Raw genomic sequence first — 23,285 nt, 5'->3', positions numbered from 1 at the left:
TAATATTTTTTATTTAGACTTTCAACGAAGTTAAAAATAAATACGTAAAGTAAGTAATAAATTTAAAGTGATAAATTCCCTCTCCTAAAAGGAGAAACATTCATCCTATTATAATCCTCACCATCTTCTCTCAAAAATATTTTACCACACGGACTCTGAAGACCATCTGGTTGAGAGACAGATACGTATGGCAGCTATATGTACGTGTGTACTCAGCTATCAAGCTCAAACTCTTTAAATCAAAGATACAATGGTATTGTGTCTACTCGAAGATGAATCCCCAGTTAGTATAGATATATCTACGAAGTGTTAGCTTGTGTTTAATCACTCCGATTAGAGATAAAGCTATCACTACATCTTAAGAGCCTGTGTAGTTGCTACGTTTATCATTTCACTGATTACATTTGGTTGATAAGCACATTGTACTAATGCTAACAACCACCTGAGCATGATTATGTACATGCAAACAATGGAAAAGACTAGAAAAGCTGATGCCATCATGAAGCCAAAATCTGTTATTGGCTACAATGCAGCCAAAATAGGAGTTGATTACAGTAATCACATGGCATTATACTATTCAAGTCTTAGAAAACCCTTAAAATGGTATATAAGTTAGCACTGGAATTTATATCTGGCAGTACCATATTAAATGCTGGTACTCTCTTCAACATTACTATTACAGTTATGAACAAGAAGAAATAGATCTGTGTAAGTTCCTATAAATGGTAGCCACCATTTTTATTAGAGTAGAGCCCAAACAAGCAGATAACCCGACCACTAACCACTAAAGAAGAAGGATGCATTATCTTGTTGAGGAGGAAGGCCAGACCAGAGCTGTAAGAGGAGGGCAGTCTGCTATCAAGAAAACATAGCAACAATTCGACAGCTAAGGAGTGCGACAGAACTACGAAGCAGGTTATTACTTTTCGTGAACAGTGTCAAAGTAATCCATTTATGTGTTTAAATATTAAAAAAAAACACACAATATAGGAATAGTTTTGTAAAATGGCAAAAGTCTTAACTTGTCATGATTTTGTTTTTAACATTTTATAATTAATACAAAAATAATCATAAATTGTCCATAACCATAAGCATAAAATAATTTGTTTTAATTGTCTTTTATTAGTTAAGAAGTATATGAAACTTTTTAAGTTGTTTCAATATTTCCTTCATAATTTATTACCTTACATATTAACTGTGGACGTAGCTGGTGAAGGAATACGTCATTATGGTGTTATTGGTATAACATTTTCCTGATTCCCTGTACTACAGCTGTATGTAACAACATTGATTATTACAAGGCTAACGCCACATAACGCATATATAGCAATGTGTCATAAGCTAAAGGTGTCTTGTGAAAGGTGGCTTCACCATAACTAATTAAGGAAATATCAAAATACAGTGAACATATTAAATCTAATTCTAATATCCTCTAATTTAGACACTCACCAAAATTAGTGTGACTGGTGATCAATTCCTTTCTTAGGAGAAGCACCTCTGTCAATGTCATGATAAACTAGGTTTTATTGTTATAAAGTGAAATTAGCTACAACCTCCCAGACTGGCTATGATCACTATTTTTGATTAAGGTGGGAGACTTCACACGTAATTTTTCTAGTTGAAACTAGCGGGAGTGGGAAAGGATCAGAACAATTGTATTAAATCTCATGCTGCTACTTCAAACAAGGAGATTTATGGTAACCTCTAGTTACTGACTAATCAATAATAACCTAATTAATTTTTGTATAGCTCTTAAAAATTACAAAGAAGTATATTTTGGTACAAAAGTTTTAGAACATCAAGTCTTATTTTGACTTTTACAGCTAGAGGTCTGTAACAAGTTCAAATACAGCCTATATATTGTGAGTTGAAGTGGACCAACTATTCAACTAGTTTATTGATTCAACTGGTTTTCCAACTGCCAAATAGAAGTACCAGTTAGTTATATATTACTTTGGATAAAGTGCTGAGCTAGCCCTTTGGCACAAGGATTAATATTGTTTGTAATGTAGTTATTTTAATTACCTGAGAGCCTCCAGAACAAGGGTCTGTACATGGGTCCCAATCTAAGTACTGCCACAAATATCGAGGTACATAGTTGAAATCAGTTTCCATCACTGCATATTGATAATGAATTCCTTTGTTTTGTTCACGGAACAACACATGGAATACTAACTCTTCTGAAGTCGGTCCTCTAATGAAAATGCGTTCCATTGCTGATCTCACTTCATAGACTCCATGAGTTTGCCCAAACATAATGTCTCCAGGCATAGAATCTTCAGCTCCTCCTCCATTCAGATAAAAAACTCGATTAATTGATCCAGTAACCACCAAGACATTCTCAGAAGGTGAGATTTCCCGAACAAATATCATACCAGAATCCTTTGGAACACGAAGAAATTCTACCAAACCCTTTTGCATTGAAGGTTCATCAAAGGCTCCTTGGATGATTTTACATTCGGTGGAATTCCCCCGGCAAACTCCACAAGAATCTTCTTTGGCATTGGAATCTATGACCCAATCACATCCAACATTTCGACAAGTTCCTTGAATACACACATTCCGAGTGCCAGCCTTACAGGGTGTACCATCTGCTACAATCGGGGACCTCATTACTACTTCTCCCTTCCTATTTTGGCAAACCAATGCACATTCAATGTTAAGGAAGAAACTGTGATACTGAGACCAGTTATGAAGCCTCCCTCGAAATGGTCTGTCTTCTGTCTTCTTGCACTGTAAATCCCTAAAACTTTCTGTAAATCCCTGGCAAGGTTTTGTGGCACACATTCTGTGTCTTATACGATCTCCAATACAGTACCGTCCCCCATTTTCAGGTTTTGGATTGTTGCAAATCCTATAACTGCTGGACACACCACCACCACATGACCGAGTACAAATGCTCCATTCCGTCCAAGGACCCCACTCGCCATTAATTGAGCCAGGTCGCCTTCCAACATGAACACACTCTTTATGAAAGCACCACATATCCGAAGCACAGAAAGTCCCATCAGCTGGAGGATCACCCTTAGTTGCACAAAGTTTTTCCGTAACTTGACAATAAAGCTTCTCACAAAAAGCTCCGACTGCACATGGAAGTGCAGTCATGTGGAAATTCAATTTACATTGCTGAGCTGCTGAATAAATCTGACCAGGTAACATCAAAGGAAAGTTGTATGTTTTATCAACTGGCAAATCTGTAAGACACCATGATCCTTGGGTTTTTAAGAACTGTATAATAGAATCTCGACTGCAGGTTGACCAAGAGGAACTAGTCTCTGAGATTGTGGGTGCCATGAGATAGTTAGTGCCATCAGGTGCAGTCTCAGAACAGCCCGAGCTCTCACCAGTATCATGATCAGCACCGAGACTGTGACCAATCTGATGTGTGATTGTGTTTGCTAACAACAAACCCTCATCAATACATACAAGACAAGCTTTGTCAGGTCGGCAGACACTTGTCATATAAGTTACTCCCATCACTTGCCCCTCACATTTTTCCATTCTAGTGACAAAAATTGCTAGATCATGGTGGTGAGGATGGTCATCTTTGCCTGGATTGATTAAAACCTGCCATGTACAGAAGTTTTCTAAAAGCTCTTCAGGGTTAAAACGATCACTGTCCAGCTCTTTAATGCATGTTGCCAGTAAAATCAATCTAACTAGAACCACATTTAAGTTGACTCCAATGGACTTGTCATAGAAATTTGTAGAAATCATATTCACTACAGTAAGAATAAAATTCTCAATATCATCATCTTCGTGCATTTTTACAACTTTATAATCAACTGTAATCATTAACTCTAAATTAAACATCTTATTAAAAAAGTCAAAACATACCAAATTTATTTCTGTTGTTGTTTCTTCTGCACAATCATCCCCCCAAGCATCGCGTTTCTCTACTAATTTAACTTTTGCATTTTCTGCATTAGTTCCATTGTTTGTTTCATTCAAAAGAACTGGTTTAATTTCTAGGCAATTTCTTCCCTGACAAAACAATCCACTTTTCTGTTGATTTGAATTACTATTACTACTATCTGCATTTATTTCTGGTTCTGTTTCAATAATGAGATGTATTGTGTCATCTCTTTTTGTTTTGGACTTGCTATTATCATTTTTTTCTACATTCAATTGTTGTTGAGTGTCTGAAAATATTGAATTTAAATTTTGTTGAGCCTTTTCTTGTTTTAACTGTTCTTGAAAGCTATTAGGAGACAATTCATCTTCTAATTTGTTCATTTCACCTTGATTAGATTTTTCTTTGCCAGTTTTTTGAGGATTTTGAATTAATTGTATGTTTTGATCATGCCCAAAGATTGAACTTTTAACATCACCATTTATTGTGTCATAACTCTCTTTTTTCGTATTATCAAGATCAGACCCAACACGTTGTTCTATATTGCTAATAGTTCCTTCTGGAGCTTTAACTCTGATGATGATTTCATCAACATTTTTCTGCTCTTTCTCTTCTTGTGAATTTTGAACTGCTGCTGTTTTCTGTTCATCCTCATGTACCGTGTCCTTTAAATTTTCTTTTTCTACAAATTCTGACTTTTTACCATCATCAGCAACTCTAGAAAATACATCTAATTTATTATTATCGTTAATTTTTAAACCTAGGTCTTCTTTTTTGCTTTCAACAGCTAATTTTTGGAACGAAGGAGAATCTATTAAACTCACTGATTTAACCTGATCTACTTTCATTGAACTATCATTATCATTGATCATTGATACTTTTGGGAGATTCTCAGACTGCTGCTCTTTGTAAGTATTTGATGGCTGAGCATTTATAATATTATTTACTCCTTCATTTACATCTTTCTTTACTTTAGTTTTTTCCATATCCTTCACAACTGTTTCAAGAACACTAGCCATCAACTTTTCATCGCTACTCAAATTGTCTTTATTAATTCTGGTAATCTTAGATGGTTTGATATCTTGTATCTTTTCATTCTCTAAATCAGTTTGTAGGGCTATTGAAGAGAGGGGGTTAATATTTTCTCTTGATAGTTTATCACTTGAATCAGCATCACAAGAGTTTTTCAAGTATATTTTTTCAGGCTTCATTTTGTTTTTTTCTACATTTTCATTTGTTTGCCAGCTTTTATCACTTGTATCAAGATGAATTTCTCTTTTAATATTGTTTTGATCAACTTTTGTTGAACTTAGTTGACTTTTCTCGTCTCTTTCAATATCCTTTACTGATGAGTCTACTGGGTAATGTGTGTATTCTTTAATATAATTTTCTTTATCGATTTCCCCAGATGTTTGTTTGTTTATCTGATTATTATCCTCCCTTTTATTAATTTTACCTGCGTTTGGCTGTTTTCCTACTTCCCCTGACTGGTCTTCTTTAAAATCAATATTGTTTATGTGTTGGTCATCAGATAAACTATCTTCATTAGTACATGTAATCAATTTCTTGTTATTTTGATGGTTTTGACCATTCTCCAAACTAACTTGAACAGATTCTTTTTTGTTATCTTGAGAATACATAGGGGTTTCAAATTTTCTGTCTGACTTTATTTCACTGTCATCCAACTTGTTTTCCTTATCCAAACTGTTTTGAGAAGTGAAATTTACATTCATCATATTGTTGCTATTATCAATATTAGAACTGCCATCAGAGCTACAGATAGTCTCACTATTCTCTTTACTTATATCTCTTTTTTTCCTTCTATGGTCAGTATTGCCACCATTGATTTGATCATTTATAGTGAAATCAGGGTTTTCAGCATTGTTACTCATTCCATTGTCTGGTTTAGATGATTCCAAGTTGTATTCAGGTAGGTTAATATTTCCCATGCTCTTTTCTTGTAAAGATTTTTGTTTTAATTTGTTTCCAATATCAAGCTTTCCACTTTTTAAAAGTTTACTAATTTGAGGTAAATTATTTTTCATAATGAATTCAGAACGAGGAATTTGTTGAAAATCATTGCCATATTGAAGTGTTGGAGCTCTTTGACTATTAACAGACTTTCCTAAATTATCACTGAGTGAGTATTCTAGTAGTCTCTTCCCAGCTTGAGGTGTATTCTTATCAAGAGAAGTTTCTGCTGAAAATTTGTTTCCATTTGACGGTAGATTCCTGTTAATTGAGTCTTCTGATGAGTATTTATCACTAACTGCTGGTGGTACATTCCCACTAAATGGCTTTTCCTGAGAAAATCTGTTTCTAATTGGGTTCAAATGTGTATCATATGGATTTTCTTCTAGAGGTCTACCTTTATATGCATGTTGTGATGAAGAACTTGTTCTTTTGTCTTGCATCAATTCATTAATATTATTTCCTGACATTTCTTTACGCACTTGTTCTCCAAACAAAGCTTCCCACTGCAGTCGTTCTTCAAGCGCATCCTTGGCCTTACCTGAAACAAAGTCGTAATTTAAAAAATAATAATTGATATGCAAGAATATAAGACTGCCAAGAAACTATGAGAAGAGGTGTAGGTTTGTCACGATAAATTTCTACAAGATGAAAGTACTCAACTCTTATTGATCCACATTCAGGGTTATACATTTTATTAAATTATAAGTTTCGATAAAATAAAATCATATTTATTCTGATAAATTTAATAACAACCAGCTGTTAGTGAAATTCCATCTTTGACGATATGTGAATCATAAAGTTAATCATCACTCTTTAGGTTTCTGTGAACATTTGTTTTCTTATTTTTTTTTTTTAAACAACTCACGTTTTATTTCTGAATTCATATATTGTACTTTGCATGTTACAGTTGCTAAGGCAAACCAACACATTTGCGAGCGGTTATAAAATAAGATGAGTTTGGAAGGCTCAAATCCATCAGTCATATTTCATGTGGACATTGTGTTAGATTGACTTCTTATTTGTTTTGAGTATTATGAACTAAAGGTACAAGGTATTCGGAAAATTTGGTCTTTGAGATTTAGAATAAATAAGGTTATAGCACCTGATTGTCATACTTCTCTTATGTAATATTTGATGACTTAAGTTTCAGGATTCAGTATCCCATCTTCAGATCTATGAACTTTGAGAATTAGTTTAAATGGATTAAAAAATTAAAAATGTGTTCTAGCATTATAACTGTCTGCTTGGTGACTCTTATGATGATTCTATCTTCTATGTAACAATAAATAAAATAACTCCCTAATTAACTTATTTATTATATATGAGTGACAGTCTTTCCTAGGATTATCAGCAAACAGGTAATTTTGTTATAAAAATGTCTATTAAATGTAAATAAGATAAATGTAATAACCAAGCAGCTAGTGAATACAAGGGAGGATCCAGTACAGATTTTCATGAGGGTGGGAGGATACCTTATTTTTAGTTTACCTAGAGGTCTACCTTTATATGCATGTTGTGATGAAGAACTTGTTCTTTTGTCTTGCATCAATTCATTAATATTATTTCCTGACATTTGATTCTTTACTGTAATGGTGAATTTGAATTTTGATACAACAAAAAATAACTTGTTTGGAAACAAATTTACTCATATTCAAGACATTCAATATGCACGCATGTTGATAAGGTGATATAAATATCAACTAATAATTTTAATTGGATTTCTATCATTTTAGATATATATTACGGTATATATAATAATATAATATATATATATATATATATATATTATTTCAATTATATATATATATATATATATATATATATATATATATATATATATATATATATATTCTTTCAATATTTAGAAGATATACAAAATTGTAGTTTCTTGGATTGAGAAATTATACTAAAAACTTAATAAAAGAGGTTCAAATAAATATGTAGTCACTTCTAGTCAAATTAAAACTTAGAAAACAACAATTAAATGTTAATGATCTGTTATAGTTGATTGTAACAAACGTAGTATGGATCAGTATGTTGCATGCAATGCCAACATAAAATCTACAAATAGTGAGTCTTTGCAATACTTAACAACTCTCCAAATAACAATACTTTTTAGTTATTTCATTAAAATATAAGAGGTGTAGCAAACAAAGTGGGGGGGGGGGGACTTGAGGCTGTGTTGTCTGCCGAAAGGGTAGACTTTGTTTGTCTAAGTGAGCACTGGATGACGATTGATCAGGCAGCTTATCTTTCGGTCAGTGGTTACCATCTTGTATCATCCTTTTGTAGGCAGGTTCTTATTTGTGGAGGTACTGCTATTCTTACAAAGGAAAAGTACCACCACAAATAATAAATGTGGTACAGCACAGTCAGGAACTTCATTCTGAGTTGGGGGTGGTCACTGTCCAGAAACTGAGAACCATGATTGTATGTCTATATAAGATCCCCAGATGGACAATTGGATGTATTCCTGGACAAACTTTCTAATACATTATCTAAACTTTTGAAAGAAAATAACAGAATTCTTCAGGAGCTTTCAACATTAATATTCTTGAATTGTCCCAGGACACCTTTTCATTCCTGGACTTCTTGAATAGCTTTGATCTTGTCCCTACAATACATGAAATTATGAGAAAATCACGATAATATTATCACGAGTTTTCATTGCTCTTACTTCAAGTCTCATGTTGTTCCTACATGTTTGTCTGAAATCATAATTTTTTTCACAGAGGAGCTGCTTAAATCTACTGAAAAGAAAAATGTTCATACAAGAAAATTCACTAATCATAACAAAGTTATTTTCAGAAGATTTCTTTAAAGAGAAACTTGGGATAGTGTTTTACTGGAACCATCAGTTGAGACCAAATTTTCTAAATTCAATGACATGCTCATGAACTTCTTTGACATGACATTTCCTATTGTAAATAAAGTTCTGACTGTGGTCCTGGGAGGCTATGGTGGCTGACTTGAGAGGTGATGGAGAGCCAGTGGCAGCTGCAGGATGCCTATATTTTGCAGCGTTGCGGTCCTCCTGAGCTATAGGCTTACTACAGACTTCTAAGAGGCTGTCACCGTAATCTTATTGCTGAAAGTAAATCCAGACAGGCCTTGCAATCTATTTCTTATAGCAGCAACCCTGTTAAGGCAACTTGGGAGGTCATTAATAGCTGTAAACCTAAAAAGACGTTTTCAAAAGGGGTGTGTAAATTGGAAATTGAGAGAGAGATAATTACCTATCCTTTCCTGATTGCTTCATCTCTTAATAATACTTTCACCAATGTGGCTAATAGATTGGCTCATTCACTACCCCCCTGCACTAAGCACTCTCAAAATCAACCCTCTGTCATTTTAAATACCTACCAATCTTTCTTTTTATTTAATTAAAAAATAGCAAATCAAACGATTTTTACAGATTTTCAAGTTCTCTTTTAAAGGAATTTGTTTCTGAACTCTTTCCTATTCTCACTCATCTTTTTAATGCTTCTTTAAGTGAAGGGATATTTCCATCTGATCTAAAGGTAAGCAAAATTATACCTTTACCAAAGAGTCAGAGAGAGTTTGATCCTGATTCCTTTAGGCCAATAGCCATAATCCCAATATTTGTAAAGGTATTTCAAAAAATCATGCATCGAAGATTTTATGTTTTTCTGGAAATGAATAAAATTCTAACTCAAATTCAATATGGCTTTAAACCTGGAACAAACACTGAACATGCTAACTCTATAAAAAGAATTATATCATCCCTTGATTCTAAAGAGCACACTATTGGTATTTTTTTGTGACCTCAGCAAGGCATTTGATGTTGTCATCATCATATACTTCTTGATAAACTTAAAAGATATGGATTTCGAGGATTGGTGTGTCAGTGGTTTAAATCTTACTTATTGGAAACTCTACTTTTCCTCATATACATCAATGATTTTCCTAAACACATTGAAAGTCATTTCAACAGAACCATAAAACCTGCTGTCACTCTTTTCGCGGATGACACTAACGTTATTCTAAATAACTGTCACTTAGTATCCTGTTAGAACATTATACAGCCATATCATCTATGATTTCTGACTGGTTCTGCACCAATAACCTGTTCTCAAACTTAAAAAAATGAATATTGTGAAATTTTATTCCCATACCTCCCAAAATGTTCCTAATATTTATAAATTTGGTGGCAATCCAATAAGTAGCAATTTTTTTGTAAGTTTCTTAGGGATCCATCTTGATTTTGACATGAAATGGAATACTCACATAACCACATTATCGGAGCAACTAAATTCAGCTACATTCACCCTGAGGTGCCTTACTACATTTGCCTCCAAACAACTTCTTAAACCAGGTTACTTAGGCTTATTTGAGTCAAAGTTGAGGTATGGAATAATATTTTGGGGTTCTTCTAGTGTCATCAACTTTAATAGAGTATTCACTCTTCAAAAGAGCGTTGAGGGTCATCTGGGGAATGAGACCAGATGAGAGCTGTAGGAGCATTTCCGATCCAGAGGGATCCTAACCTTGGCCTCCCTTCTCATTTTTCATTTGATAATGTCTGTTTCTCAAAATAAAAATCTTTTTCCACATTGAAATTATGATCCATAACACACGGAACCGTTATCAATAGGAACATTGCAGAAACAAAATGAATGAAACGCGTCCATGCTCCAGACAAAGCATAGCGTAGTTCTGTGTAGACAAAGTTTATACAGTGTTGGATTCAAAAATGAAAATTATGTGCTTTGAAGAAATGTATTGTTAATCACTCATTTTTATTTATTTCTAATATCAACAGCAATGCCTATATATAATTTACAAACAGAATGTTTACATGTACAGCGTAAAAGGTATAACACAGACATGGCCTTCTCATATATAGATTAGAACAGAGACATAACCCCCAACAGTTAACTACAAATTTATAAATACTGATTATACATTAGTTATCAAGATAACAACAACTTGTATAATTTATTATATTAATTAGAAACAGTCATACATGAACAATAAGATAATTTATAGATAATAATGCTAAATATCAAACATGTAATATAACAAGCAGTGTTAACAAACTATGTACAACAAATTACATTAAAAAGTATGAAAATTCCATACAATAATATATATATATATATATATATATATATATATATATATATACACACACACACATATACATATTGTACATTTTATTAACAATACAATGTACTTTACAATAAATAAATTATTGACAAAAAAAGATTTTCATAATGATGAATTCAAAATGTTATAAGTCTCAGATAGCAGCTAGACACCAGATGCTCATGATTTTATTAGAGAAGAAGTCTGCCTACTTTGCCAGTTTGTTACCAGAGTGAACAGTCCTTGATAATCCTGTTGAAGTCATAGGACGTAGCAAAACAGCATCGAGTGAATAGGTCACTAGATCTTGTATGGTGTGGAACTCTGATATCCACCTTAGCCAATATTTCTGGGCAACTCGTACTATTTAGTAATTTGTAGAGAAACAGAAATTAGCTATGCTTCTTCTTTGGCCCAACACCCAGAATGCTAATGAATCTTTTTTGTACAGCCTTAGTTCTGTACAAGCGCTGTAGGAGAACCAAACCTTCGCTTTCGGTGGAAGGTGACAAAGACAAAGAAACACTTATATATGTATTGACAGACATATTGTTTGTATAACACTAGTTACTGATACATTCAAGGCTATGCTGAACGTTCGAGGAGTCCTCTTCTGTTTTGATCTCTGTATTAAGCTCGACGTTATCAGTAAACATCGAGCATTAACTTGAACATTGTCCACAAGATCGTTAACAAAAAGAGTGAAAAACAGGGAGCCCAAAACAGAGTCCTGTGGCACTCCTGATGACTGAATAAATAAAATATTGATTGTTCAAATATAGTTAATATACCACTTCCATAGCAGGTTTGAGATGCTATACCCTTCAAGCTTAGGACAAAGTATAGACTACAATGGTCAACCTTGTCAAAGGCCTTTGCAAGGTCTATGAAAATTGTGTCTACTTGATTTCCTCTTTGAAATGCTGACAGAGTATATTCCTGAAGATGATTTCAATCAATCAATCAATCAATCATTTTTTATTGCAATAGACATGTATAACATGTATAGCAAGCGTCACTATAATAACTAAAATTTTGTCCACTCTCCCCACATCAAGATCACACTCATACATACAAATCCGCATTCACTCATCGCACTTCCATTCGCCAATTTCCCCACCTCCTCAGCCAAAGTCAATCTCCCTGTTGGGTGGTCTCCCAGTTAAATGCCAAAAACTCGGCCACATTGTAAAATGCTTGTGACACTAAAAAGCTTTTCAACCGAGTTTTGACCGCCTGGGGCGATGGTGCATTTTTGATCCCATTGGGCAGCTTGTTGATGAAATGCACACCTGCTTGTGAGGGCAGGTGTTCATAAACCCCCATTCTGTGTTGACCAGTTCGGTAGGCTTCCCTGCCTCTGGTCTCATACGAATGAATGTCTCGGCCAGTTGTTAAGGCACACTTAGACATACAAAACAGCGTCGTTTCGCAAATGTAGAGACTAGGCAGAGTCAATAGCTGCAAATTTTTGAAGGTTTCTCGGCAGGACTCTCGAAAATTCAAATGAGCGATTATCCGAACCGCTTGTTTTTGCAGTTTGAACACTCTCATCAACTGGTTGTTTGCACTGGCACCCCACAATACTACTCCGTAGGTAAGGTGGGGGTATATCAAACCATAATATGCCGTCATCAGGACCTGAGTAGGGCAATATTTGGCTAAAGACCTCAAGACATAAATGCCTGAGGACAATTTTTTGCAAACATGGTCGATATGAACATTCCATGTCAACCCCCGATCGAGGTGTATTCCAAGGAATTTGATACTGTAAACTTCTTCCAGAATGGAATCTGCCAACATGATGGCAGGGTCACACTCTGAGTCTACAGATCGAAGAGAAAAGTTCATGGCGTTGGATTTTTGTGTGTTTGTTATGAGATTGAGGCTGTTGAAGTACTGAACACAGTTATTGATATCAACAAAAGATCGTTCTTCCAACAAAGATTTTGTCTTTTCACTGAAACAGAGAGTCGTGTCATCAGCATACTGCACAATTTTTCCATGTACTAGTGATGACCCAATGTCATTGACATAAATGAGAAACAAGATTGGGCTGAGGATTGATCCCTGAGGGACTCCATAGTTCAGCTGAATTGGTTGGGAGAGTTGGTCTGAAATTTGGACAACTTGATTTCTGTTGCTCAGAAATGATCTGGGCCACAAGAGTGGCACGCCTCGGATGCCGTAGAATTCCAGTCTCTCGAGCAGCGTTTTGTGGTCAACACAGTCGAATGCCTTAGACAAGTCGAGGAACACACCTAGGGTGGACCTACGATTTTCAAATCTCTCTACAACCAAATCGACCAGACTTGCTACTGCGTCTACTGTCGATTTACCCTTTCTGAACCCGAATTGGTCTTCTGAAAGTAGGTTGTGCATATTCAAATACTGTAGCATTCTTGAAAAAAAAATCTTTTCAAAAATTTTGCTCATTACTGGCAAAATTGAGACAGGCCGGTAATTGTTTCTGGAACTGGGGTCGTCCTTTTTGAAAATTGGATTTACTTTCGCGAGTTTAAGGAGTGAGGGAAAAACTCCTTGGTCAAAAGACAAGTTAATTAGAAGGGTTAATGGTCTCAAAATGTGCTTAGAGCATATTTTAAAGAGACGCATTGATATCAAATTGGAATCATTTGAACTTTTGGCTGGGAGCTGCTGAATAATTCGTTCGAGCTCTTCTTCAACGACAGGCGCTAAACCCATTGAGGATACAGGACTCTACCTACGCGTAGGGTTCACTCGGGGCTGTAATGGTCTTGGATTCAGCTCACAAGCAACAGACGCGAAAAATCTCCTTTGCATCATCCACAAGCTTATCCCCAATTTTAATTTTAATTTGTTTATGAGGGTTTTCTTTATTGTTAATGATGCCCCAAACAGTTTTAGAAACATTTTTTGACGATGTAATGGATTTAGAGACATCATAGGTTTTCGCTGCAAGGATCACTTTCTTGTAGGTTTTCTTATATTTTTTGATAAAACACTTAAATTCTTCGTTCGTTGAATTTTTATTGATTTCCGAAAAAATCTAAGTTTTTCTCTTGAGACCAATATGCCTCTAGTGATCCATTTGGATTTTGTCCTTGTGGGACAAACTCTTAATGTTTTTGTAGGACAGCAAACATTCAGATGGAAGAGAAGGACTTCGTTAAAAATTTTAAACTGCTGTTCTACGGATTGCGTTGAATTTAGAAAATTCCACTTTTCTTTTGAGAGGGTTGCATTGAGAAGAACGATATTTTCAGGCCGTATGTCTCTTACTGTTTTGATAATTTTGGGCTCCCTTTCGAATCTCTTTCCACCAATTATAGCCTCTTGGCCGTAGTGGTCCGAGATTGCTGTGTTAACCACGGAAACTACGACGCTCGGAAGATTGGTGATGACGTTATCTATGGCTGTCTGAGTTGTTGCAGTTACTCTCGTTGGAGGCCTGATCAACAACTCTAAGCCGAAAGACCTCAACAAATTTTCAAATTTTTTTGTGGTTGGATGATTGTTGTCCATTGCGTTAATGTTGAAGTCGCCCACCAGGACGAATTCCTTGAGTTTGTGCGTCAGGTCTGTGAGCAGAGACTCTAATTTTGAAAAAAAGACTTCTTCGTTTCCACTGGGAGACCTGTATATTCCAATGATGAAAACATTTGAGTTGTGTGATTGAATTTTGACACCGACTGCTTCGAAATCTCGGTCAACTGTTTCCTGAATTGAAAATATGGAAAATGAAAAGTGGTTCTTCAGGAAAATAGCAACGCCTCCTCCTTTGGAGTGGTGTCGACAGTAAACATTTGCCAATTTGTAATTTGGAATTTTGCAGATGTGGATGTTTTGTTTGTTAAAGCCGTTTTCGGATATAACCAAAACATCTGTTTTGTGGACTTCACACATCAATTGAATTTCATCAAGTTTGTTGGTTGCTGATTGGCAATTTTGGTGAAGCAATCGTATTTTTTGACCAACAGTCAGTTCACTCCGACTGTTGCAGGTGGGGCCCCTAAAAACATGTACCATCAGGCGACGCCTCTCCGCCATGGGATCCACCGACAGCCTCCGCGTAGGTGACACGCTGAAGCAGCCGCCCGTCCGTAGACTCCCTCCCGACAACCGCCAGTGCAGAGGCGCCGGCTGAAGACGTGACCATCGCAGCAGAAGTCCCAGGAGAAGCCCTCCTTGGGTCACACGGCGGCAACCCCGGCGTCCCACGACGGCTAGGGTCCGGTGCCCCTCCGGTGTTCGACGGGGCAGTGGGCCGCGGGCAGTGAGGCTTCGAAGTCATGGAGGCCAGGTGCTCCGCCATGAGGCCTGCCAGCAGTCGCTTCCCACTCGCACGAAGATGTTGGCCGTGCGCGGTGAAGAACTGCGGACCGATGCGGCTGATATCGACCATCTCCACTCCCTCCCTCCGGACACAGAGCTCGCTGATGTAGGCGTTGGCGAGTCTGATGTTCTTCCGTATGGGGCTGTCAGGGGGCAGGTCGTACCTTGGAAACAAGGGTGTAATTAGTACCTTGGACGTCATCCTACAGTTTTTAATAACTTCTTCAAGGTTGTCGAAGATTATATTCTGCCTCCCAGCCGCCACATCATTATTCCCGGAGACCAAGACGAAGCAGTTTCCCGGAGGAGGGGCGGGGTCTGGGGTGGTGTTGAGGAGGCCGGCGCCGGGCTTGCAGGTGGCACTCACATCCGTGTCACCGTCCACCATCGCCCTCATCATACCGGCAAGATGTCGGGCATGACTGTCGCCCACGATGGACACCGTCCTGAAGGGGAGTTTTTTTATTTTTTCGCATCCATTTTCTATTTTAGTTTTATGTGTTTTAAGAAAATGGTTGTTTTTCTTCTTTTTGTTTGGCTTTTGCTTCTTTTTCTTTTTTGTCACTATCGTGAAGTCATCGGGTTTATCCTGAAGATGAGATAGTATTTCATACTTGTTGTTGCTTAGTGGGATGGAATTTGTATGTTGAGTACTTGTACAATTGGTTTTCTCTATAAGCGATAACTTTTCTGTTTTTAATACTTTTATTTCCTCTTCCAGGGTCTTAATAGTTGTCAGCATATTTTGCACTTCTTCTTTGAAGATTGAGCACCTCTCACAAGGATGTTGGTAATTATCTGAGGTCTGACAATACTGGTCCCTAGATTGATGTGGTGAAGAGGGGACGTTTACCGCCAAACGCGCAACAAATACCTGATCCGTAAACTCGAGAAGCCTTTGATCCGATTCAATCGAATGGTCAAGGATGACCTTCATCTGTTGTTGGATGTCATGAGTCTTTTGGTTGAGGGCTTGGTTATCTGCGAGGAGCTGCGACGGATCATGATTTAATATAGTTGTCCTTCCAGGGACGAACCCATGTTGGTATGTGCTGATTACTTTAACAAGATGAAGCCTGAGTCTTATCAGCCACTAAACTCTCAAATACCTTCCTTGTTGTGAAGAATATTGCAATTGGTCTGTAGCTTTTTATATCGCTTGAGTCACCTACTTTGGGAATAGGGATAATATTCGCTCTTTCTAGAACTCTCAGCAATACTCCAACATCGAGAGGGGTTCATTAAAGCGGTTTAACCAGAAGCTCTGAGCAATGGTGTGGTACAGATGGAGGTATATTGTCAGGGCCAGCTCCCTTTGATAAGTCATGTTACTTCAGCTTAATCTTCACTTCATCAACTAAAAACCAAAGTTTGGCAAGACTGTCAGTGATGTAATAAGGTTTGAGTTTTAAGTGAGTGAGTCCTGAGAAAAACAGAACCAAAGTGAGTTGCAAAGATAGAATAGAATAGAAACACTTCTTTATTGATGCAAAATTAGGACCATATGGTCCTTTCTTACCAGATATTGTATATTTCTGAGTCATTTAAGACTTGTTGATTTTCCAGGTGCATTTATGAAGGTGTACCAGAAATTTTATTTGTGGATCGGGCAAAGTTCCAAAAAACTAATGGATTGGTTCAATGTATTTTATTGGATGACACAAAGAGGCAGATATCTGCTTCCAAAGTGTAAACTTGGAGTCAAGTTTCATTGCAAGATTCTTTACGGCACTTTTGGCCTTGATGTCTTGCAAGTCTACACAGATGACAGTCACTTGATGAGAAGGACATCTCCAGTCCTCTTATTTCCTAGAAATTGGTCATGTTTGCACATGCAGACAAATATTCATCATAACTCCATCAAATATTACTTGTATCTCCTGTAAAATTCTGCAAATAAACACTTACCTCTGGTGAGACAGTTGGTGCCCCCATGCTTATCTCTCATTCCTGACCTCTTGTATATGATGTGCGGATGCTCTCTGTCATGTGTAGGCTTTGAATCTTTCACTGGCTCGATCATGTATTCATCTCCAGTTGGCACTCGAATATACCCAGCCTATAATATTATATTAGTTATATATATATATATATATATATATATATATATATATATATATATATATATATATATATATATATATATATATATATATAACTTAATCAAGTGATTCAAACTTGATCAAGATTTGATTTATTAATGTCAAGGTTAATTTTAAATGTCTAAATTTCAAAGAATTGTTCTAAATATTTTGACTTCTGGTTTAAAATATTTTTCAAAGTTTCAGAAATAAAATATTATATGTCAATGTTTATTTAAATCAATTAGACAAACCTTTGATATAGGAAAACACAAATTAGAAAATTATAATAATGGTTTTAAGCTATATATAATTTAGAGACCACAGTGAAACATTTATGTAATCTTGAGGTTACAAGCTGTTGATTGGTCACGTGAGTTCAAAAATTCACGTTTTGAATCCTACAGAAACAGTGGATAAATATAAATGACATTCCAGATACATCGCAATAAATAGAATTTCCTAAAGTGTTTAAACTTATTTAACTGACAGTTTATATACAGAAAACATAAAAATATTTTAAGACTCTATAGTGTGTATTTCAAAATAGCAACTCTGATCGCCCAATTTTCTTTCACATTCCTACATTGTGTTGTTCATCTCAAAAAACTAGTATTATGGTGTACATAAAATGTTTGTTACTACCCACCTTTTTTGATTGAATAATAATTAACAATGTGGTGGTATTAAGAGACTCTGAAATTTTTAATTACTGTGAAATTATCTTTACTATTTTTCAACTCCCATGTGAAAAAGAACAAAAGACTTGACACAATACTTATAAATGTAGTGTTGTCAGTTAAAATTCAATAAAGCCATTGCTTTAATTTGTAATAACATTGTTATTTACAAACAAGAAATTCATGCCTTTGAAATTTAACTTAGGTTGCAATGCTAATTTGATAGTTCATTAGATAAATCAGAAAAGCATACAACAAAATTGGTTAATGAGTGAATATCAATCGATCGGCTACAAACATTGACGTATAATAACTACTGGATGAGTAAATGAGTGGAGCAAGTCAGTGCCAGTAGGAACTGGGACTTACAGTATACAAACACTGTACGTTCTGGGCATAGGCGTGCACAGGTCTCATGATTTGGAGGTGCCTGACTTACCAGGAGGGGGAGTTTGGGGGTTATTATAACAAAAATAGGAGTCCAGGACCACCCCTAGAAAACGTTTAAAAATTGTATTCAAAATTATGAATTTTGAAGCTTTTTGGCAAGTGTTTTTAAACATAGAACTCCATTAAACATACAAACCACAACACTATTTTCCTCACATCATTCAAATGGAGGTGAGGAGGGGCAGTAGGCAATAGGACAGAGAGGAGCAACGCATTACAAACATAACAATATAAATAATACGTAAATCCCAGGCTCAGAATGTATGTATATAACCCGTGATCTTCGCCTTAGCTTAGGGGTAAGGTACTCTCTAAAAGTCGCGGATTCAAATCACGGGGAGAATAATATTTTTTACTTAAAACTGTGCCGTAAAAAGAACCCTTTTAAAATAGTTACACTGTAAAGTGATAATGTCTGAAAAGTAAAGCACCTTTACATGTCTAACGCTATTAAATGTAAACTTACCAAACCGTAGCAGGTAGATAGCGCAGCTGTAGCGTTGGGCTTTCCAACTATTTGTCCCGAATAGTGACACTGCCGTCGAGATATTTGACTGATCTTTGCTTTGTTGATGTTTTCCACATCTCTTGCATCCCGTCGCTCTACGATGAGACCAGGAGCTATGAAGTTCATGTTCGGCCACAGTTCCAGATGGTGTTTCTCGCCGTCTATCGGGATGAAGAAGTGGATCGCATCTTTGCTCGAGCCTCTTTCCTGACCGGACGTTCTTCTCGGTCGATTTTCAGACTCTAAATTGTAGTAGTGGGGGAGGTAGTACGAGACAAATGAACCGTCTTTTGATATTTTTTCAGGAACGACAATTTCAATTTTATCAAGAATTCTGTCCAACCCATCGGTGTAAAACCCAGACATGGGAGTGTCAAAGTCTGAGGACATACAAACAATAAAATTTAGCATGGTATAAATGATGATTGAAATAGTTTTCATTTTAAGTTTAAAAATAAAGAAGTACAACATTTAAAATTGCATTCGGTTTGACAAATAAAGATTATCATAAAAATAAAACTACGTTAGAGATCATGTGATGTAATAAATAAACACCAGGAAAAACACATGTTAACTATTAATTATTGAACAAAAATATAACAGTATGATGTGTGTACCATATCGGTTTTATGTGAAGCGTATTCTTTATACTTTCATAGCCAATACATAATGGTTACTTGTCTAAATAATAAACAATTAATAAATGTTAGCTATATGAAATAATACTCATATAAAAGTTATTAATGATATAAGATCTTTTATCTAAGCTGAATATTACTGTCCAAATAAAGACCATGGAATTTGAAAATTAATTACTAATTAGCACAAATTGTTGCATTAGACTTTAACTTGCTTAATTCTGCATTAATAAAATTAAGGAACTAATCATAAGCATAGCTCTGAATAGACTTTTCATGCCAATAAAAGCAGAGTCTGAGCATGTTTCGTTGCTCCATCTTCAATATTTCATAACAATAAGGTTACTTATTATTTTGTATATTTAAATCCAAATATATATTTACGCTAACCTACTCCTGTGTATTTTAGTTAGGTTATTCATTACTATGACAATAAAAATGTTCTTTTATATTCTTGGTTTGCTTTATTTTGTTACAAATCAATAATTTAACTATGATCGTACGGTTATAAAGAGGTAGGTTATAGTACGCCAAGTGTCAAAATACAAAATAGAATGAGAATTCCAAATGAATTGAACATTTTACGTTCGTAACGAGTTGTCATGCGTTCATAATCAATCGTGAGAACTTTTCGCTACACCCATTCATTACATCACAAAACCTCTGCCACTATAGAGAGCTAACGTGTGCAAACGGATTTTGGGACATAATTGATTAGTAACAAACACATTTGAAATTCTACTATGGAATCGTAGAGATACGAGAAAACTCACAAAACGTTTAGTAAAAGCCTATTTATTGACATTTTCATCAATTTAAAAACGCTGACAATAACATCAGCACGTCAATAAAATTATGATACTAAATTAGTTAAATAGATAATCACCGATAGTTTATTTAAATTTTATATTTGATTTTGTATAACTTTATAACCATAACACGCTTAGCCTAATTAACACATAATTACCACAAATTGCAATATTTATTAATTTTTGGAACAAACATATTGAGACTTCAAATATAACACATAGTTTACTGTTCTAAATTAGTAGTAAAAAATGTATCAACCTGACTTGAAATTTAATATTGTGTTTACTAAATTAACATAACAAAATCTCATTTATACAGGTGTCAAATTTTAAGTTCAAGCGTCAAAAGTCTTCATCGCAGTTTTAATGGAAAATTGCAATTTTTCCTTTTTACCGTTTAATACATTCCTCTGAAACCTGCAATCGAATTGCATTCTGACTTTAACACAGGGTTAACAAAATCGTTTTGTTTGGAGACAAAAATTAAATATATTTAATAAAAACAGTTATTGTACGGTATATATTTTAATAGAACTTCTTTGGTTTTGTGCGGTCATGAATTACTTTTTCTATTGTTTAAATCGTTATGGAATTTAAAGTTACAGTACATGTCATTATTGTAAAATATGTTAATACATCCAATAATTTCAGGGGCGGGAAAGATAGTGTGACGTTATGCAATAATTTCGTAAACTATACTTATTTTTATAAGCGATCATTTATTATTATTTCCAACACTGAAAGTAAACCATACTGTGTTGTATTTATTAAGGCTTACATAATGTGAATAAATAATAACAGCATAGTATAAAACGGAGGGATGTAATATTTTCTAAGGTATTTCAAATACCATAGTTCAGTATGTCTTGTGGCCCGATCAAGAAAATATACCAACAAAACCCAACTTTAAAAATTAAAGATTAAAAAAGCGTATACTTTCGGCTCTTTTAATTTACTTTCTATCTAAGATTTTTATATTCTATCTAAGTGCCTTATTATATTTTAGATAAGTTGCTGTTTAATACATGTTTTAGTAATAAAATTACATTCCTGTTACATAGTCTATGTCCAATTTGGTTAGTGATATGTGTAATCAAACTAATCTGTTGCATTAAGTAATCATCTGAAAGTTCAGATGAGCATCGTAAAATCTAACGTTAAACATTAATTTCTTCACTATATTTTTTTTTGTTTTAGGACGGTACGAGTTTACAAATGTGGAAGTTGGGTTCTTGCCATACAATATAGACTATCCAGTGGAAATAATATTTAAAGAGTGTCTACAACCAATACGAAATGGAACCTTCACACAACACAAGGCTGCTATACATTTTAAAATACCGGGGCGAATTATAAACTACAAACTAAAACAACAACACACTAAGACACCAAGTAAGCAGCCAGCATTTTCCAGAGAGTAAGAAGAATCCTTTGTTTCCTACATTGAAGCTATGAGCGACTGCGGCATCCAATTAACTCAGCAATATCTAAGTTATATTACGAAGTCATACTTGAATAGACTTGATAAGGAAGTGGAAGAATTTAAAATTAATATTCCAGGGAAAGACTTGATAAAACCATTTTTGCAGCGTTACCCCAGACTGAAGAAACGCTTTGCATAAAATATAAAGCATGGCGGAGCTGCCGTAGAAGAGGCCTCAGTACGAGCCTACATCGATAAGAGTCGTTGTCGATAACGTACGACACCATATGGAGTTTATACGAAACAAATTTAACTGATGAAACCAGATACTGAGAAAAGGTTTATAACATTTTTATGTTTAGTGCAGTACTTCACTGATGATGTGTAAAAATGTTTCTAGCGAATTTATACTACCATTCATGGTTTACACAGCTACTCAACTGTGGAATACTTGGATGGAGGGAAATCCAAAATACTGTCGTACACCACTTTTCTATAGCGATAAAGAATCGGATGACAATGCTGAATGTGTTTTTGATGACAGTTCAGATGATGAGGATATGTAGAAAATAGAAGATAGAAGAAATGTAGGCATTTTAAATGATTGAAGCAGCGTTACCAAAACTCCAAAACCAATAAAAAGAGGTAGAAATATTATAAAATATGGCGAGGGTTGTCACTGAAAGCCTTTGTGAGTGCCATAACGGAGTCCTAAATAATTGGTAGTGGCCTGTAAATAAAGGAGTTCCTTTTTTATAAATGGACAGATATTATTGGAGGTACCCTCCAATATTATCCAATTCTCAATCCCAGAGTTAGCCGATGACTAGATAAATAATTAAACATAAGTGCGTTTCTTTTTATAAATTTATTAACATTCTTCTTTAGCAATGAATCACAAACAAGTTCCTTCATGTCGAATAAGTATAAACATTCCTATCCATATCACCTTTTCGTATTATTAATGTTAAATACAAATTGTAAAGCTTAATTGTGTTTATGTCATTTCCTCAAATCTAAACTCCAGAAATTACAATTCTTTCAGTTTCTCATTGTCTTATAAGATACCACAGCATGTTACGTAGTTGTGTACATTTGGAAAGTAACTTTGCACCAGCAGCGTTTTATTACTGTTGTAATTTAATTCTTCAGGTGGTTCATTGTAACCCACCCATTTTATGGTATACTTTGCACCACTTAAAAAATGTATAACAAATAAAAATAATAACAAGATTTTTATGAACTTAAAATTGTATGAACATAAATCTCTTCTTTATATGTCTTGAGACAAAACATAAAGATATGTTCTTTTAGATTTACTAAATGTTACGTCACCATTCGTACAAAGACGTCTAAGATGTTAGAGTATAACACTAGTTGACCATGTTCTCTTTTGAACAAAGTGGAAACATTTCTCCGAATATTAATACATATTGGCAAAGG

General features: G+C 35.1%; 1 protein-coding gene across 2 annotated transcripts in view; it reads right to left on the bottom strand.

Moving 5' to 3' along the window:
• LOC124374370 overlaps positions 1 to 19,497 on the bottom strand; it is a 28,414-nt gene extending 8,917 nt beyond the window's left edge. The window contains exons 1-3 of one of the 2 annotated variants that reach the window (XM_046832598.1): positions 18,931 to 19,497; positions 17,162 to 17,312; positions 2,026 to 6,365 (exon numbers count right to left, since the gene is read on the bottom strand). In XM_046832598.1, coding sequence (XP_046688554.1) covers positions 2,026 to 6,365; positions 17,162 to 17,312; positions 18,931 to 19,443 — 5,004 coding nt within the window. In that variant the 5' untranslated portion in view covers positions 19,444 to 19,497. Of the gene's footprint in view, positions 1 to 2,025; positions 6,366 to 7,327; positions 7,391 to 17,161; positions 17,313 to 18,930 lie in introns of those variants that run through there. The other variant, XM_046832603.1, reaches the window with a different exon arrangement.
• Between the last annotated feature and the right edge of the window lie 3,788 nt (positions 19,498 to 23,285).

Source organism: Homalodisca vitripennis, chromosome 1 (assembly GCF_021130785.1).
Source record: "Homalodisca vitripennis isolate AUS2020 chromosome 1, UT_GWSS_2.1, whole genome shotgun sequence".
NCBI lineage: Eukaryota > Metazoa > Arthropoda > Insecta > Hemiptera > Cicadellidae > Homalodisca > Homalodisca vitripennis.
The sequence above is the reverse complement of the archived record's forward strand: the minus strand, read 5'-3'. Positions and strand labels throughout refer to the sequence as shown.